Source organism: Theropithecus gelada, chromosome 3 (genome assembly GCF_003255815.1).
Source record: "Theropithecus gelada isolate Dixy chromosome 3, Tgel_1.0, whole genome shotgun sequence".
In the NCBI taxonomy this organism is placed as follows: Eukaryota; Metazoa; Chordata; class Mammalia; order Primates; family Cercopithecidae; genus Theropithecus; species Theropithecus gelada.
Genome location: NC_037670.1, coordinates 91040156 through 91061011, shown reverse-complemented (window position 1 = coordinate 91061011; position 20856 = coordinate 91040156). Strand labels below are relative to the sequence as shown.

The window sequence follows — 20856 nt, the reverse complement described above, 5'->3', positions numbered from 1 at the left end:
AGAAGGACCAGCTTAAGGAAAGACATGGAAGAGAGAAAATTGTGGGACACAGTCAATGAATTGAATCCTTGTGATGCCTGTAGCATGGTGATTGGGTGGAAGATATGGAAAAGGCTAAGCTATTGATGTGGAGTTATACTGCAGATAGGGTGACCACCTATCCAGTTCGCCAAAAGACCAAAGTGTTTTCTGGAACGTGGGACTTGTAGTGTTAAAACTGGGACGGTCCCAGGCAACCACCGATGGTTGATCACACCAACTGGAGAGAATGCTGAGACACAAAATGAGGGGACTGTGAACCATTGATAGGGAAGCAAGTAACTGACAAGGTGGGCACTGTCTTTTGAGAAGAGAGATCTGAGGTGGGGAGATCAGTCCCCTTGAGTAGTATAAGAGCTATATGTAATGTGACCCTGGACCAGAGTTGTAGAAAAGGAGGTGGCAAGTTGGGAACATATGGAAATGACATGAAGTACCATTTATAGGCTGTGGTTGGAAAACATGGGACTAGGAGAGAGAGATTACTGGGAGGCTTTGCATCTGGCTGACTGGGCGTGTTAACCCCATAAGCAAGAGCACAGAGGCAAAAGGGAAGAGGCGAATTATGAGTGAGGAAGAGAAGACGTTAAGCTGAGTTGGAAAAGAGGCAGATTTAGTGTTGGCTGAACGTTGGATGGTAATGGCTAGTAAGAATTAGTGCTCAGCAAGTGTTTGGAAATGTGGGTCTGCCTCTTGGAAAAGGTGTTTATTTATTGTATGATTCTTTGTTCATTCATTCATTTGTTTTCTCATTTTAAAAAAGTATTTGTTGTGGCCATTGTCGGTGGTATAGCAATGAATATGACATAGTTCCTTGGTCTCAAAATACTTACAGTCTGTTTGGAGAGTCAACAAATAATTAGGTACTACATCTCAGACACACACTGTTCTGGATTTCCTTCACCCAGGACTTTAAAAAATAGACACAAAGTTATATAGACACAGGAAGAAATGTAACTTTATTTATACACGGATGGTGTCTACATTGTGGATAGTGTCTACGTACACTGTTCTTGTGCTTCTGCACTCCAGCCGCCTAAGAAGACAGGTATGGAAGACTTTCCTGAGCTGTTCCCAGACTCTCCTGCAGAGATGATAAGAGAAGAGAACTGAGAGACCAGGCCATAGCTGGACTAGCAGTGGCCATATAGAATGGGCACAGGGGAGGAAGTACACAGATCAGGAGTTGGGTTGTTTCAGCTGTGATGGACAAGGTGATGTCGTGCTGCACATGTTGCAGTCTCCATAAAGGAGAGGTGGAGTGACTTCTGGCAACAGGAGGCAGATTGGCAGGAGAGCATGACACAAAAGGAGGGGGCCAGAGACACATGTCAGGTCTCTTAACCTATGAAGAGGTGATACCTGAAACCATGGGGTAGATGAAATCAACAGAAGAAGGTAAGAACAAAAGAAAAATGACTAAACAGAACATTTACATTCTATTGATTGGTGGACAGAAATATATGTTTATTTCAGAAATTCTTGAGAAACCCCTAGAGAAAAAAGCTGGTCATAACTATGGTCCTGGAGGAAATAAAAAATTGATTTATTTTATCGATGACATGAACATGCCTGAAGTGGACTTATATGGCACTGTTCAGCCTCACACCCTGATCCGGCAGCATATTGATTATGGACATTGGTAAGCAATTCTCTGTAGTTTACTCTCTCCCAAAATCTAATAATTATTATGGATAATAATATTTATCCATATTTATTATGGATAATAAAATTAAAAAATATATTATGAATAATTATTATGGATGAATTCAAGTGGAATTATCACCAGTTTCTTCTAAGGAATATCTTTTGGGTTTACTTTGTATCTCTTTTCATCATATTAAATGGAATAGTTTCCCTTTGTATCTTTGGAAGATTGGATTGAAAAGTATCTCAGAAATGTTAAGACTGTCCAGAAATCATGTCCTCTTTAAGTGTTAACTCACACCAAATTATTTAAGAGAAACTTGATCTGATTTGGCAGGGTGTAAATGTTTGGGCACTGTAGTCATCAATCCCTGACAGTTAACTATAGGGACAGCCCCCAGCCCATCCACTGGAGTCTTGCTGTGGATACAAGATAGCTTCTACAGAGTAACATGAGAATCAATAAGCAGTAATAGTTTATATTGATGCAGCTCTTGATCTTGATTTTTGCATCAAAGGAGTTAAGTCACCTTCAGTTTTTTGAGCTTCAGTTTTGATGTCTCTCAAATAAGGCTCACAAGGTCAACCTCACAGAGTGATTATAAAGATAAGGAGATAATCTGTGATGAAGTCCTTTATGAACTGTTATATTTTGTTGTTTTGTCATCTCCAGTTTTTGGATTTAAGGTTCTATTTTCTGTCTTTCAGGTATGATAGACAGAAGTTGATGCTTAAAGAAATCCACAACTGCCAGTATGTCACCTGCATGAATCCAATGGTGGGCAGCTTCACCATCAATCCTAGGCTACAGGTAGGGTGTTGAATACTGCACTCAAAAACTGTAGATCTGTATTGTATTGCTTTTGAGTACAGATTAGGATTCCTATGGGACATCTGATTAAGCATGTTTTTCATGGCAGCTGTACCATATTTTATTCCCACTAACAATAGACAGGGGTTCTAATAAGCCTTTTTGTTTTAATTAGTAGACTTTACTTTTTATATCAAAGTTTATAGCAAAATCAGCTGGAAGTACAAATAATTCCTATGTACTCTCTTAATGCCCCCACTTGTTTTACCCTATTATTAACATCTTGCATTAGTTGCAATGATCAGCCAATATTGACACAGTATTATTAACTGAAGTTCAGAGTTTACATTGGGATTCCTTCTTTGTATTATATATTCCATGGGTTTTGACAGATGTATAATGACAAGTATCATCTGTTAACAATATCATATAGAATAGTGTCACTGCCCCAAAATCTCTGTACTCAACCAATTCATTCCTCTCTCTTTTCCCTCTGAGTCCCTGGTAACAATTGATCTTTTGTCTTTTCTTTACTATTATTATTGTTGTAAAATATATGTTACATAAAATTTACCACATTAACCATTTCAAGTGTACAGTTCAATAATATTAACTACATACATAATATTGGGCAGCCAAGATCACCACCCATCTCCATAACTTCGTCTTGTGAAATTGAAACTCTGTATCCATTGAGCTCCCCTTTTTCTCCTCCCCACTTTCCCCTGGCAACCACCATTCTACTTTCTGTGTCTATGATTTTGGCTATTTTAAGTACCTCATATAAGTGGAATTATCCAGTATTGGTCTTTTTGTGGCTGGCTTATTTCACTTAGCATAATGTCCAGGGTTCATCCAGTTGTGGCATGTTGCAGATTTTTTCCCTGTTTGAGACCGAGTCATATTCTAATTTACCACATTTTCCTTAGTCATTCATTCGTTGATGGACACTTGGGTTGCTCCCACACTTTGGCTAATGTAAATAATGCTGCTGTGAACATGGGTGGAACAAATATATCTTCAAGACCCTGCTTTTAATTCTTTGGGGTGTACACCCAGCAATACAATTAATGAATTGTATCAGAATTCTACTTTTAATTTTTTGAGAAATCATGATACTGTTTTCCATGACAACTATACCTTATTTTATTCCCTACCGACAGTGCATCAGAGTCCCAGTTTCTCTACATCCTCACACACATTTATTTTCTGTTTTGTTTTGTTTTTCGACAGCAATCATGCTGTTGAGTGTGAGGCAGTATCTCGTAGTTATGATTTGCATTTTCCCAGTGATTAGTGATGTTTTTATGTGCTTGTTCATTTTTGTATCTTCTTTGGAGAAATGTCTATTCAAGTCTTGTGCTCATGTTTAAATTGGGTTATTTTGTTGTCATTGAGCTTTAGGAGGCTTCAATGTATTCTGGATATTAATCCCTTAAGCACTGATATTTTCTCTGTTTCTATACATTTTGCCTTTTCCAGAATTTCATGTAGTGAGAATCGTAGGATATGTAGTCTTTCCAAATAGGCTTTTTTTCACTTAGCTTAACTATGCACTTAAGATTTCTCCATGTCTTTCCATGGCTTGCTAGTGCATCTCTTTTTATTGCTGAATAGTAGTCACTGTATGAATGCATCACAGCTTGTTTGTCCGTTCATCTACTGAAGGACACCTTGGTTGCTTTCACTTTTGACAATCATGAAGGAAGCTGCTACAAACATTTGTGTGCACGTTTTGTGTACGCATATAAGCTTTTTAATCATGACAACAGAAACAGCTACCACCAACATACATTCAGTAGCATACAGTGGTTGCTTATTCATCTGGACTCAGCTGAGACTGAGCTCAGTGACTGCTGATCTTGGCTGGGCTCATCTGTGCATGTTGGGGATAAACTGTCAGTTAATTTGATGTGGCTTTGGCTGGAGCAACTGTGACAACATGGCCCTGCTTTATGTGTCTCTCATACTTTAGGGCCTGTAGAGTTTATGGCAAAGTCAGAGGCTTAACAAAGTAAGTAGAAATATACACCTCTGACAACAACTGGCACACTGTCACTTCTGCCTCCTTCTGTTGGCTTAAGTAAATCACATGGCCTACCCCAGAGTCAGAGTGGAACACTAAAAAGCTACATGGTAATGGGCCTGGATACAGGGAGGAGTGAAAAAATCAGGTCTTTGCAATTTTCTGGTACAATCGTAATCTTTACACTCTTATATTTGTTTTTATTTTCAGAGACATTTCACAGTGTTTGCATTCAATTTTCCATCTTTGGATGCACTAAACACCATCTATGGCCAAATCTTTAGTTTCCACTTCCAACAGCAAGCATTTGCTCCATCAGTTCTCAGGAGTGGCCCCACTTTGATCCAGGCAACAATAGCATTCCATCAGACAATGATGTGTAACTTTTTACCCACGGCTATTAAATTCCACTACATCTTTAATCTGAGAGATTTATCAAACGTCTTCCAGGTACCTTGACTGCTCTGTGTTATGCCTCTTGAGTAGACAAATAATTATAATACTGTGTATTAGCCCACTTTTTGTGTCACTATAGAGAAACACCTGAGGCTGGGTAATTTATAAAGAAAGGAGGTTTAACTGCTTATGGTTTGGCAGGCTGGACTAGCATGGCCCCAGCATCTGCTTCTGGTGAGGGCCTCAGGAGCTGACAATCATGGTGGAAGGTCATGGGGAGCCAGTATTTCACATTTTGCATGGCAAGAGCAGGAGCAAGAGAGTGAGTCGGGGCAGGTCCCCAAACTTTTAAACAACCAGATCTTGTATGAACTAACTGAGTGAGAATTCACTTATTACAGAGGGGATGGTCTAACCATTCATGAAGGATCTGCCCCCATGATTCAATCACCTCCCACCAGGCCCCTCCTCCAACACATTTCAACATGAGATTTGGAGGGGCACACATCCAAACCATGCCATACTGTTAACGGTGTTCATTTATAAAACAGCTTAAAACTATGGTTATGTACTTTCATATATATTCTTTAACTTTACTCATAAACTTCTCAGGAAGTAAATATGGCAGGTTTATTATTCCCATTGCATCAATGGGAACAGTGCTTCTCCACAAGTCATATAATGTCTTTGTCTGTGCTGCTGTGACAAAATACCTGAGATTGGGTAATTCGTAAATAATAGAATTTTATTTCTCACAGTTATGGAGGCTGGGAAGTCCATGATTAAGGCACTGGCAGATCCAGTGTCTGGTGAGGGCCTGGTCTCTGCTTCCAAAATGGTGCTTTACGTGGTGCATCCTCACAGGGCAGAAGGGACAGAGCAAATGGGGCAAATGCCCAGCACCCCTTTCATAAGATCACATTGCCCTCATGATTTAGTCACCTCCTAAAGGCCCCACCTCTTAATATTGTCACATTGGCAATTAAGTTTCAAGACATGAATTGTAGGGGCCATTCAGGCCATGGCATATGGTGACTTGGCAGTGGAAGCAAAGGTAGATGTCTGGGCTCTTCAGATTGACTGAGTGAGTGCTTACTGTTCTGAGTGCCAAGTAAGAAGGATAATTGATCATGTATTTGCATAAGGCATTTATGTGTGATTTTAACCATATGTTAAGAGAAATAGTAATTTTTAAATTATTGGATCATTTTGGTTTAATATTGAAAATTACTTTGCTTACCTGGTAAAAGGACAGTGTTTATGTATTTGACTTAGGAAATTCTGAAAAGGGAATTGAAAGTCTGGAATTATTTTTTTAAATCCAACTAATGCGGTCTACACTGTACAGTACAAATGGATGGCTGAAATTTCTTTTGTGTGAGAGGTGGTATATTGATTAAATATGAAAACTCCATAGGACTTCTTTATATTTTTATAACCATCTTTTCAGTATCACTCCACAACTGCCTCAAGTCCATAACACAGCATTAGTCAGTTGCTTCTTATGAACACGGAGCAGCTCTTTTCATGTCTGTGTATCTAGCTCCTGCCGGAAAGATTGCTTAATACCATGCTGTTTAAAAGCAGAATTTTAATCTCGGAAGGATAGGGAAGAGAGGTCATAGGTGAAATGGGACAAGAGGACTGCCTCCTCACTCTTCATATCCAGCCTGTCAGCTGCACCTGACACTGCCAAATAATTTTTTAGCCTTTTGCAACTTAATTCTCCACAACCCCCTTACTATTCTCCTGTGCATCCAGAGTAAGCGGCCTCTCTCCATGACGAGTGAGTGGATGTGAACCTAAGATACTGAAAGCACCATGAGTGGGCACAGGAGTCACAGTGTGTTGGTGCTAGACCCAGATCTACCCATAACGTATGAATTTGGGTACTTTACTTTTGGTCTTGTTTTCATCTGTGAAATGATTAGACTGATATCAAATGATTTTGTAGTAAAAAAAAATACGATTCTGTGACTTTCATGTTAGTACTGTGACTTTCTGTTTGTACTTTGGTTTTGTAAACTTAGTCCATTGTAAGGCTTAATAGGCTCAAGTACTCAGATGTGATATTTCACGCCTGTGCTGGCTCTTGAAATGGTCTTACTTGCATACCTAAAAATGGGTATAAGCATACTAAAATTTTCAAATATTGCACTTTTCAAAAAGTAAACCTACTTTTATACACAAACATGCACATTACTATTGATGATATTTCTTTTAAGCATTTGCTAAATTCACATTTTAGTTTAAGAAGTGTTAAACTTATTTGGAATGTCATCAACCTTTGAATTTAAGTTATTTTCCCTCATTTTTGCCTTGTAGGGGATTTTATTTGCTTCTCCTGAGTGTTTAAAAGGTCCACTTGATTTAATACGTCTGTGGCTTCATGAATCTGCCCGTGTTTATGGAGACAAACTGATAGACACAAAAGATTGTGATTTGTTTCAGAAAAAAATGCTGGAAACTGCTTATAAATATTTTGAAGTAAGTGTGTGAATATCAGAGGTCACTATTTACCCCAACATCAACTGGGTATTGGGACCAAAGTTAGATGAGGATATGAGAGAGGTGCACAAGGGCTTACCTTTTTGCAATGGCTGTGACTCCAGAATACACTTGGTCTATGCTTGGGAACATTCCACCCACCTACCCATGCATGGGTCTGTAAGCGTTTCTCTTGCTAGGTCATGCTGCCCGCAGCCGGACCTCTGTGGATGGTTGACATGCCATATTTTTCTCTTTCTCGTCCTGCAGGGTATAGATAGTCACATGCTACTTCAACAGCCCCTCATCTATTGCTACTTTGCTAACAGAGGGAAGGACCCACATTACATGCCAGTGAAGGACTGGGAAGTGCTGAAGATGATTCTTACGGAAACCTTAGACAACTACAACGAACTAAATGCTGCCATGCACCTAGTTTTATTTGAAGATGCCATGCAACATGTGTGAGTTAGTCACGATGCTTTTTCATAAAAGGAAGAATGGCTGGGTATCCACAACTGTCATTTTTCAATACATCATACTAAGCACTCTGAACCACCAGTTCTTATCTGCTGTTTGACATATAATTTTAAAGTATAAGAGGGTTGTGTTTTAATGTTACATTCTTAATAATGTCTTACATAGGCACACTGTTTTCTGAGATGCCATCATATCCATTATTTTACTTGAATATTAAGAAAGTGGAAACGTAAATTACTTGTTCAAAGTCACATAGTTCATAAGGGACAAAGGACTGATTTTCATTGATTAAGCAGGTTTTGTTGAGTGCCAGCTAGGAATATTGCCAGCCTTTCAGCAATTTTGTGCAAATTATTTAAAATGGGGGAGGGCTCATGCTGTGTTGGCAGAAAATTAGAAAAAGGCACCTGTCCTTGGATAGAGCATGGCTGATAAGGTTCTCGCTCACCTCCTAGACCTGGTACCTCATGTAGTGCACAGACTGTGCAACCATCTACAGCCCCACCTATCAGACATTGTTCTAGGTGCTGAGATACAGCAGCAGTGAGCACAATCCAGTCCCCTCTATAGTTGAGCTTACATGTTAGTGATGAAGATGGACATCTATAAGGACATGAACAACTAAGCAAGAGAGTGAGCAAGAAAAATATCAGAAAGTGATGTGTCATGCCAAGAAGGAAAATAGGTTGATTCTGTGAGAAATACAATATGTGAATTTCCAGAGAGGGACTGGGCATCTCTGTGAAGAGGTGACATTTAAAGTGAGACCTGAGTGATAACTAGGTGCTACACATGGAAAGATCTGGAGGAAGAACATTCTAGACAGAGATAAGATTGCATCTGACCCTAAGGCAAGAATGTTTGAGATACAGAAAAGAAGACCAGTTAGGCTGCAGCATAGAGAAAAATATAAAAATGGAGAGGCAGGAAATGACCTTACCAATAAGGAGTATTTCCTTGTAACCAGAAGAAGGAAGTTTGATTTTATTCTAAGTGCAGTGAGAAGTGGTTGGATGGGTTTTAGCATGGGGATGACACAGTTCATTGTCTGGGCTAAACAACTTAACATTGCCACTGCTGTGTAGAAAGTTGATCACATGTTTACATCTGATACTGCTCTGGTAGTCCAAGTCACCTTCATCTCTCATTGACACCAGCAAAGACTTAAATAAGTGACAACAGCCAAAGACTTAAAAAGAAAAAGAAAAAAGAAATCATTGAAAACAAGAAGAGGCTGAGTGTGGTGGCTCACACCTATAATCCCAGCACTTTGAGAGGCTGAGGCAGGAGGATCCCTTGAGGCCAGAAGTTTGAGACCAGCCTGGATGACGTAGTGAGACCCCATCTCTTCAATTTTTTTTTTATATTGATGAGCTGGGGGTGGTGGCATGTGCCTGTAGTCTCAGCTACACAGAAGGCTGAGGAGGGAGGCTTGCTTGAGCCCAGGAGTTCGAGGCTGCAGTGGGCTAGGATTATGCCACTGCACTCTAGCCTAGGCAACAGAGTGAGACCCTATCTCTCAAAAATAAAAGAAAAGAAGAAGGAAAAATCCAGAGAAAATAAGACGTGGAAAATTCAGTTTTTAGAAGAATTAATCTTTAAACTTATGTTGGGCCCCAGAACCTACAAAAATTGTAGAGCCCTTCCTGTCATCACAACTAAGTGTTGGTAGTTTTATTGATCCCTTTGCAGTTGTGATCCTTCCTCTGACTATGCAAAGGAAGTTTCAATTGGAATCTAAGACCGTGGTGTTAAATCAACTATTAGCAATGCTATCTGTCATTGGGTTAATATACAGTCACTGTGTATGTGCGTCCTGGCTCAGGTGAAACAGAAACCTCCCATTGATACTGAGGAGACGTTTTCCCATATAATCCCTCAGTACGGAATTTTCAGTGGCCTAAAAGGTAAGGCTGTTTCTTTGATCGGGGATTATGAGCTAGAAGCTGATTTACTCAGCATTAGAGGTGATTTAAGAGCATGTCCTTGAGTGTTATAGAAAGGGACTTTGCCACTTAGTGAATCTTGTGAGGTTAAAAACCTCAAAGCATACATTAAAATGAAATGAAAACCCTACTTTATAGCTTGGGGTATCTCTCATGTCAGAGTAATTTTATAGCTTTCCCCAAGGTTGTTTTGTTGTGTGGTCATGTGAAGTAAAATTTAATGTGATGACTGAGCTTGTAAAAATAACCTATCTTTTCTGTTATTGGAGGTTTTCAGAAAATGTTCACGTGTGCTGGTCCTAATATAAGTGATCCCAACTTAATCTTTTTCAAAAAGCACTATTTAAAACAATTTATGTAGATTATTCAGGTTCTGAAGTTTAAGTTCATTTCAGAAAAGTAACCTAGAGCAAAATGATGGCATCAAATTCAGGTGTTTTACTATCTACATGTTTATATTTTGTTTTTTTGGTTTTCTTAATATTTTTAACATAATTATGAACTATTCAACCAAACCCATCTTTTGTTAACGTTAAAGCCAGTTTATTTATAGCTGTAAAATATAGCAGTAGTATAAATAGATTAAGCATTCAGAATGCCTTGGATATTACAGAACAAGGGATTAGTTGGCCTTGGTGGAAATTTAACTTTGCGGTGCTGAATGGCTTCAGAAAATTATTCTAGAATGGTGTAGTTACAAAGGAAGGCTCTAGTGTGAAGGAAGCAAAAATTACATTAAGAAACAAGTGCTTGATTTGCTGAGTAAGTCACACGGAGAGATCTGTTGGTCTAAACAAACCATTCTTTCCAAAATAATTCTACAGCAAAGATTTCTGGCACAAGGCTACTCCTCCTTTGATGTCCTCATACTTGGATGCTGGTGTGGAATTCGGATCTTTCTTGCCAATCAAAATATTTTGAAGACTTTAACACAAGGCCTTTGCATATATTTTCTTTTCGGACTTTTGGTGGTGATAGCAAAGCACTAAAAGAATTCAAAATGTTATTAGCATAGGATGGTTTGTCATGGGAGCAGTTCAAGGGTGAGGGTGAAGATACCATCTTTGATGGGGAAACAAATCAACAAGGACTAGAGGTTTCCAGTAAAAACTGGAATTTAGTCTCTCACTATTTATCTAAAGAATAAACAAAACAGACATAGGCCAGGCGCTGTTGCTCACGCCTGTAATCCCCGCACTTTGGGAGGCCAAGGCAGGTGGATCACTTGAGGTCAGGAGTTCAAGACCAGCCTAGCCAATATAGTGAAATCCCGTCTCTACTAAAAATACAAAAATTCGCGGGGCATGGTGGTGGGTGCCTGTAATCCCGACTACTTGGGAGACTGAGGCAGGAGAATCACTTGAATCCGGGAGGCAGATGCTGCAGTGAGCCAAGATCACACCACTGCACTCCAGCCTGGGCGACAGAGCAAGTCTCCATCTCAAAAATAAATAAATATATAAAAATAAACAAAACAGACATAGTCCCAGGGCATTTTCGATTCTGTGCCACGATGGGCGCTTTCTTTCCCCAGGTGTCGCATCAGCCGGATCTTACGAACCCCTCAGGGCTGTGCTCTCTTGGTTGGAGTGGGGGGCAGTGGCAAGCAGAGCTTGTCCAGGCTGGCAGCTTACCTTTGTGGCCTTGAGGTCTTTCAGATCACTCTGACTGAGGGCTATGGAATCCAGGAACTTCGGGTGAGTAAAGGAGACAGGCAGTTCTTCTGACCCTTCTGCTTGGCAGATAAAGCCGAGGCTCCCAGTGCGCCCACCTGGGCTGTGACTCCCAGATTTGGCCAAGGCCTCCCCAACCACAGGACAGCGGGAGCTCTTTAGAGCAGTAATTGACCTTTGGCGGTTTTGCCTTTATGGTCAAATTAGTAATAATAAATTTTTACAAGTTTTATGTAGGTTTAATAACATGTAAACCTGGCTTAGAAAATATTTACTTAAATACTTGCTTACACAAATGTCTTTCTGTTTTCTATTAATCAAACCTGATGCTTATCGCCATTAGTGTTCCTGTATGACAGGTTGGGGAAAAAAGACACTAACTTCACAAGTGAAAATAGATTTCTTCCACATTGGATAAGAATAGGAGAAGATGACGCAATAGGAATAACACGTTCAGGAAACTCTCGTGTGTTTTCAAGCTTTGCTTTTTAGTAACAAATGTACTTACAAAATAGTACCTACAATTTGTGCCAAGTGATATTTTAAATTTTAAAAAATCACATATTTTTAATATTACTAATGAAATAAAACCCATTTTCAGTAAAATAGGACAGTTGTTAAAATGAGCAGACTTCTTTTTATGGCACTGCTTGAAAAAGGCGTCAATGAATTCGCTTGTACTCAGTGAGAAGGGAGTTGGTGATCTGAGCCTGTTTTCATCTCTCTGCTGCAGTAAGCCAGAAACACAACACTTATCCTTACATGTCAGAAATGGAGGTGGTGTCGCACTGCTGTCCCCTAGAATGGGGTCTCTCAGAGAAGGAATATGTGAACCAGTGAAAGGCACCCCACAGTGCTATGGCGATACAGTTACTCAGTTCTCCCCGGCACTCACACACATCCTCCCAACGCCGCATCAGCATTTTAACAAAACATGAATGATGGCCTTTCCTTACAGGTAGATCTTGCCAATTTGTACATCCGAACTGGAGCCAAGAACATGCCCACTGTGTTCCTGCTGACAGATGCCCAGGTTCTAGATGAGAGCTTCCTCATGCTGATTAATGACTTGCTGGCATCAGGTGATTAAACCAACACATTTCTTGAAAGATCTTCCCCAATGACAAATTATCTGTAGTTTCAGTGAACTTTAAAGAGAGAGAATTCGTCTTTGAGATGTTTGCTGGGCAGTCTTTGGGGAGAAACCTGTAAACCTAACTAATTTGAGGTGTATTGCTTTCTTAGTCTGTTTATGGATGAGAAGGCCTTCAGTGCAGTAAATGTTATTCCTACATGTGTGGGTGTAGAGGGTGTGTTCATCATGGCTTATATGTGTTGTATGTCTTGTAAATAAAAAAGAAACATGACATTTCTGATTTTAAACTCATCATTTATGCTGAACTTTGTCTTGTAAAACATTTCAAACGTTTAAAAGTTATATGTAAAATTTAAATTGCAATGATCTTTTAGTAATTCTACTCATTCTTTGGGGCAGGAGAAATCCCAGATCTGTTCAGCGATGAAGATGTGGACAAGATAATTTCTGGAATTCATAATGAAGTTCATGCTCTGGGCATGGTGGACTCCAGAGAAAACTGTTGGAAATTCTTTTTGGCCAGGGTGCGACTACAGCTCAAAGTAAGAAATACTTGCTTAATCGGCATATTAGTTAAAACCTGCTATTGCAACTATCTGGTTCTATTCTGAGTTTTTTATTATGAGTTTGGATTTCAGTAATGCATTTTGAAAGGATGTGTGCATTTTTACACACCTGTATCTGGAGTGTATCTTCCTAAAGTGTCCCATGATGCTGGGCTCCTGCAAAGCACTGTTGAGCAGTGTGTGCAGTCCTCAGCTGAAGCGCCTGTGGTCTGTGCCCTTGAGGAACTTACACTATTATAGAACACAGGAGACATCACAAATAATTATCATACAATATAAATGTAAACAGTGCTGTGGGATTACAGAGGAGCGCAGTATCCTTCGTCACTGGAGCTGGTCATCCTGGAGGAAATGATGGGCCACGTGTCAAGCATGGAGAAGAATTCAAAGGGAGGAGTTTTCAGGGACGGGAAATGGCATTTATATAAAGGTCAAGTGCATGGTACACATTTGGAGAAACCCAAGTTACCTCTAAAGGCCTGGAACATAGAGTTCTTATAGGGAGAGTGAGATCAATAAATCTGGAAAAGTAAATTGGAATGAGATAAGAGATTTCTAAATCATGAAGTGAATAATGAGGAGAGTTTTGAATTAAGAAAGTGATAATGATGTCAGTAACTTCAAGGAAAGGAATTTAGAAGTAACACTCAGATGGGCCAGGCGCAGTGGCTCACGCCTGTAATCCCAGCACTTTGGGAAGCCATGGCAGGAGGATCACCTGAGGTCAGGAGTTCAAGACCAACCTGGTCAACATGATGAAACCCCATCTCTACTAAAAATACAAAAATTAGCCAGGTTTGGTGGCATGCACCTGTAATCCTAGCTACTGGGGTGGCTGAGGCAGGAGAATCACTTGAACCCAGGAGGCAGAGGTTGCAGTGAGCCAAGATCACGCCATTACACTCCAGCCTGGGTGACAGAGTGACACTCTGTCTCAAAAACAAAAGAAGTAATGCTCAGATGTTCTGAAGGATTACCCCAGTGTTCTTCCTCATTGGCTGCTCTGTGCTATAGTGTATCACATAGGCAGACAATATAACCAGATAATAGAACAATAAAGGTCAAGTATCACAAGATAACAGGGAGAGCCTCCAAACTCATCAGGAAGCCAATTTAAGAATGCTGCTAGGACAATTCAGGCTTTCTAGTATGGAATGGTTAGTAATCTAGGAATGCTGCTGCTTAACTGTTGCTTCTCTTGTTGTTATGCCTGTCAAGTTAGTGGCAGGCTGTGGCAGCTATAGAGCTGGAGTATTTAAGGACAGGAGATGGGGACTGGCACTGGCCCTGAATATGCCTTTGATTGGACATTAGAGAGTAGAGTCACTAAGTTTCTCCAACATTCTGCTATTTCAAGTTTCACATTAGTTTTACTAAGCAATTCTGGGCTGAGGTTAGAAGGTTAGAACTTAAGGTTCAGTTGCCCAAAGAGGTTTCTCCCCATCAAAAATAGACTAAGAATACATTTGTCAGCTAGGAACAAGGCCAGGGATTTCTTCCTGTTCCATTGTGATATACTAGAATCAAATTTTCTTTATCGAATGGGGAAACAAGTACAATGTTAGAATTTGAGGTAGTAATAGTATAAATCAGTGGTTCTCATAATCTATTGCTCAGAGCTGCAGAATCAACATCAACAAGAAACTTTTGAAAATGTAGTTTCTCCAACTCCACCCCAGACCTCCTGAAGCAGAAACTTTGGGTGGCCCCAGAAATCTCTCTTAACAAGGCCTCCAGGTGATTCAGAGGCATGATGAAATTTAAGAGCCATTGTTATAAATAGTGCCAGAATGAACATTGTATATATCTTGCATGCTCAACTTTGCTTGCTTCTACAGGATAAATTCCTAGAATGGATATCGCTAGATTCAATAGTTACAGCTTGTGGTAGTTTTAAAACATGCCTTCAAATTCTCTGATGCTCTTCTTACTCACAGGTGGCGTCTAGATCCCCTCTTCTTGAATTTGGGTGGGGAGCTTATGAATCTTCAGCTAATATCCAGTATGACAGAGGTGATGCTGAGCAACAACTAAGGCTAAGTCATAAAGGGCTCAATTTTCTATTGGATTGTACATATTTTTGTTTATAAGAGTTCTATGTATTTATATGTGTCTCATGTATATTTTTCCTATTCTTTTGTCTTTTAAATGTACTTATGGCACATGTTCATTTATTGCCAATTTTTTAAAGGTTTATGTATTAGATTAATCAGTTTTTTCCTTAATGGATCCTCAGATCCATTTCTTAGAAAAGTATTTTACTCTTCAAGATAATCTCTTTTTATTTTTTGTTTTTATTTATTTACTTATTTATTTTTTGAGACAGAGTTTCACTCTTGTTGCCCAGGCTGGAATGCAATGGCATGATCTGAGCTCACTGCAGCCTCTGCCTCCTGGGTTCAAGTGATTCTCCTGCCTCAGCCTCCCAAGTAACTGGGATTACAGGTGCCAGCCACCACACTTGGCTAATTTTTTGTATTTTTAGTAAAGACGGGGTTTCACCATGTTGGACAGGCTGGTCTCGAACTCATGGCCTCATGTCCACCTGCCTTGGCCTCCCAAAGTGCTGGTATTACAGGCATGAGCAAGATAATCTTTACTAGAAGCAGTTGGAACTCACATTGAGCTACACTAAGAGAAAACTCAACAGTTTCTTGAAGCCTTTCACAATAGCAAGTCCAGACTGGCTCAGTATTACCCTTAGAGGCCCCTTAGAAAAGATGCTCATCTCTCGTTTTTCCCTTCTGCCTGCTTTCGTCGTGATGCCTCTTGCCTCCTGATCACAGGTGGGTACAGTATGTTTATGTTCCAGGCAGGGGGATAGAAGGGGAAGAGGACCTGGAGACTCTGTACCAGGAAACCTAAGCTCCTCCCCAAAACCCTAAGCTGATGTCTGACTGGCCTCAAATGCTTCCCATGCTGTCTCCAGCTACTAAGGAGTCTGCGGGAGTAAATATTTAATTTGGGGACGTTGCCTTTATGAGTAAAATTTGAAATGGGTTTTGGAATAGTTTTAGAAAGAAGCAGTATCAGTCATTTCAGTGCCTATATGCTTTCATGCTCTGTTTAAAACTTTGCTACCTCTGAAATATATTTTTTATTAAATATGGTGAAGTGTGAGCTGAGAGGTTTCAGGTTATTTTTCCCAAAAAGATGTCTTCTTGCCTAAACACCATGTATTTCTTCCTTACCAGCTTCAAATACCATCTTTAGTGTGTGTCCAATAGCCATATTAATTGTGTCTGTTTCTAAATTCTCTGTTCTCTTTTCTTGTTAACTCTCTGCTACTGATTTCAGCATTGCACTATAAATTAGTAAAGCTTTATCATTTGTTTTCATTTCCAGTTGCTCTTTCTTGTTAAGCTTTTTCTACTTATTCTCCTGTGTTTATATGTTTGGATAAGTATTAGCATCATTTTGTCAAATTCTCAACACACTCCATGTCAACTTTGATTGAAATCATGCTGAATGCTTGTTTTATATTAGAATTTAATCTTCAGGGTACAGTGTCTTTTATTGCTTTTAGAGAAGGATTGTTTCATAAAGTTTTGTAATGGTGTATTATTTGTATATAGGAGAGCTATTGATTTTTAACTTTATAATCAGCAACCTTACTGTCTCTCTTATAGTTTCTAATAGTTGGTTGATATCATATAGCCTGCAGGTAAATATATTTTGTCTTTCCTGCTATTCTGTTTTTCTGCTCTTCTCCCTCATTGCATTGGCAAATATTGCAGAACATTAAGTAATTTTGATAATAGTAGGAATTCTCTCTTAATTCTTACTTTAATGGGGATGTGTCTAATGTTTCACAGTTAGGTTTTATGTTGGCTTTTGATTCAGAATATGTATCTTGTCAAAGAAGTATCAACCTAGTAAATTCCTTTTCAGCATCTATTGAGATATGTATATGTTTTTTTCCTTGTACTTACTAATATTCATATAATGCAGAATGATATACGGAAGTTTTACATTTTTATATTTTTATATCCATCAGCCTTTTTCTTTGTTTCCTTTGGGTCTGTGTGTAGGCAGACCTTACCGAAACTGAGGTCAGTTTTGTATTCATCTCTATTGTTGTCTAATCCTTTTTATGGTCTCATTTTTTAGTATTTAACTCAATGCAAGATGGAATTTATTTTGGAGTTAGATTTGGATAATTCCCCACCCCTACCCCCGATCATCACAGGACTATTAATTGAATGACTTATCTCTTCCCTACTAAAATGAGTAGGAGGTTGGTTTTGTTTTTGTTATGTGCTATTTTGTTTTTAACATCGAGTAGAAATAGGATATCTCTGTCAGAAGAAGGGATCCCACTTCTGATCCCCTTTGGCCTTGTCACTTAGTTCGATCCATCCTGCGGAAGGCTGATGGTCAGCACCATGACCTCTTTACCTTGAAGGAGAACTATTATGGTAAAAATGAGTAGTATTTTAGCCTGAAAATGCCAACTTCTTTCTTTTAATTTATGTATATTACCCCCACATCCTTGGAATTTTAAAGAAGAATTCCAAATTGCTCTATGTTATTTTCATATATCATGATACTCACCAGTGTGTACTAAAGACTCAGAATTTCTGATGAGCTGATATCTCCTTTGCATACATTCCAAGCCGGGCACCATGGAAAGCTTAATGTGTTACAAGGGGTTGGTGAGCACACCTGGCAGGTCAAGCTAAATGATGTGAAGTTGCCACCCCATTACCCATGCTCACCACCCAAAGTCAGTTCCCACTTGGAATGCAGAGACAATGAGAACCTGTTGGCATGCAAAATGTGACCTCTGAATCCCAGAGGGCAGTTCCCATTAACAACCATCAGATGTGTGTCCTTGGATTGCCTCAAATAAGCCAATGAATAGCAATGCCAGATGCCTTCTCTCCTTCACATTTGTCTATGTGCATCTTTTCCCACACAGTTCTCATCTTACAGCTAGAATACAGAACTTCCGTCTCCTCTCTGGTGGACCTTAGTTAACCCAGTAACTTTTCTTTCTTACTTTCCTTCCTGACCATCTGATGCTGTAGTGAAGAGGACACTTGATTTATGTGGCAGCCTCTGATTCCCTCCCAAGGTTTTAGATATTTGCCTTGTTATCTACCTACTTAAGTGTATATATAGGATCCATTTCTGATCATTTAAAAAATATATACTCATTGGAGAGAATTTAAAAATACAAAACAACATGAAAACAATATTTTTAAACTACCCTTAATAATTTTGCCTAGAGATAACATATTGGTATCTTTCCTCTCAGTTTTCTAAGTGCATATAAACATGAAGTATATATTCAGAACTAAAAAATTTTTATTCACATCTCACGCAGTCTTCTTTAATTACCTACCCATTTCCTTTTCTGATTAGAAGGCTCCCATAGCGGGTAAAAATCAAATGATTCAAGAATTTGGTGAATGGAATGAACTATTTAACTGAAATGCACTTTATTCTAAACAACTCTTTGTAGAAAATGTCCTTTATCCATTTATAGCTTTTTCCAAATTTCCTATTGGTTTGCTGTAACTTCATATTGTTTTATATGAGCACTTTATATAGTGGATATTATTTATATGTCCAGAATGTTCTGGTATGGTGTTTCCAGTTCTTTTTTTAATTTATCATAATTCTGCTAACTTTATGATGACCTCCTGTTTTACATTCATATGTGTTAAAAATGTTAAATTTTTATTTTATGGCTTTCATGTGTTAAGGCTTTTTTAGGAAGCAATTTTTGCACTCCATGGTTATAAAAATATTATTCTGTATTTTCTTTATATTAATTTATAATATTTTTAATGTTCAGCCAGACAGTTTTGTGTAAGTTATAAGATGGCTTTCCTACTATTCCACCCCTGAATACCCTCAATGCCATTTATTATATAAACTCTCTTTTATCACTGATTCAAAATGCTATTTATCTCATCTATTAAATTCCTAAATATATAAGATTCTATTTGGGGCTGTCTATTATGTCCCATTAATTTGTTTCTGCATAATTGCCACACTGCATAATAAACACACATAATTTGTGTGTTTATTATAGCCTTATAGTATATTCTGGAATCTAGTGGAGCAAGATCACCTTCCTTTTCCACATTTACTTAGTTATTTGCACCTTTAATTTCCTGGATTAAGTATGAAATCAGTTTGACGACTTTTAAAAAAATTCAATGAAAATGTATAGACTGATTTTGGGGGATAATGGATATAATTACAATATTGAATATTTATTCATTCACCTACACTGTTTTCCTTGTTATAATTTAAGGTTTATTCTTGATAGTGTGAATTCTTTCACAACACAAAGGGTATTATTCCAGATATCCTTTGATCTTCTTATTCGTTTTTTTTCTGGCTGAACTTTAAAATCATTTAGCTAAATTCTGCTAATCCTGTTGGGAATTATTAGAATCACCTAAAATTTGTTAATGAATGTGGGAAGAATTAGCATCTTTATAATAATTGACCTCTTCCGAGAATGTGGCACATCTCTTCCTTTAGTCAAAATGTCTTTGAGCTTTGAAAAAGCAACTAATTGTCTTCAATTCATTTTACACATTTCTCATTAAGTTCTTTTCTCAATATTTTATAGCATTTTCCACTCCTGCCAAATTTCTAACTGATCACTGTGGACATAAAAGAAAGCCATTGGATGGAGGGAAGGAGGAACGATGGATATTTAGTTATGTGTTTGTTTTACCAACCAATTCAGTGCACACATTAATTCCACTAGCTTTTGCATTTTGTTCTTTAGAGTTTGCTGAGTAGACAGATCATCTTTTAATTTTTAATCCTTTTAATAATCACCACTTTCCTATATCTTGGGACAGTCATACTTTCTGAACAACAGTTAAAATTTTTAAGTAACTATAATGATCATCTTTATTCATTTATTTATTTATGTAATGGGAATGCCATTAACTTTCCATCATTGAGTATTGGATGAAATGTTGGCCTGAGGTATTTTAAATATTTTTTAGGAAGAGGTGTTGCAGTTTATCCTATTCGTTTTTATTTAAACCCCCTTCTTTTATCTTCTTTCTTCATCTTGGCCAGTTCTACTATGGATTTCTATTATTTTCTTTCCTTCCAACCTCTTGAGAGTGCTATGCAAGTTTTTATTCTTTTCTTCAGGTTCTTATATTACATCAACTTCAGAGGAATTAGTTGCCTTGCAGTCTGCAGGAGCTTTTCTGTTTTTCTTGGTTTTATAGTATTTCTTCCTCTGGCTCCACTTAGGCTTCTTCCCTCTTCTTCCTTCTTGGATAGTAGAGACAGCAATTCACAGCTAAAGTATGGCAACAGACAAGGTGGGTGATTTCCTCCTGGCTAACACTGCGTCATGTGCAGGGACCTGAGAGTGTCAACAAAAATGTCAAGCCCACTTGTATGCAAGCAACAGATTAACACAGACACACATGGCATAAGCCAAAAGACTTAGTAGTAACGCAAGTAATTTTCAGGGTATGTTTTTCATTTTGTGTAAAACCTCAACTACTCACCTGGCCAGTGGAAAATCAGTTATCGCAGAACATTATCCTTATAAGATTGTGTAGTCGAGTCTCTTCAAACCTACCTCTGGCTGAGGAGCAGAACGTTTGACTTCTTTCCCTTATGCGGATAGCCATCTCGACAGCTTCATTCACGAGAGGGGCACTCTTCACCCCTCCTGCCGTACATCCTGAGACA

General features: G+C 38.6%; 1 protein-coding gene across 1 annotated transcript in view; it reads left to right on the top strand.

Annotated features, from left to right (window-relative positions):
* The window catches only part of DNAH11 (dynein axonemal heavy chain 11), a 372079-nt gene that overhangs the window by 192692 nt on the left and 158531 nt on the right, over positions 1-20856 (top strand). The window contains exons 47-54 of the mRNA XM_025379290.1: positions 1516-1681; positions 2395-2497; positions 4734-4973; positions 7245-7406; positions 7677-7870; positions 11367-11529; positions 12464-12587; positions 13001-13143. Of these exons, the coding sequence (XP_025235075.1) occupies positions 1516-1681; positions 2395-2497; positions 4734-4973; positions 7245-7406; positions 7677-7870; positions 11367-11529; positions 12464-12587; positions 13001-13143 (1295 nt within the window). The remainder of the gene's footprint in view (positions 1-1515; positions 1682-2394; positions 2498-4733; positions 4974-7244; positions 7407-7676; positions 7871-11366; positions 11530-12463; positions 12588-13000; positions 13144-20856) is intronic.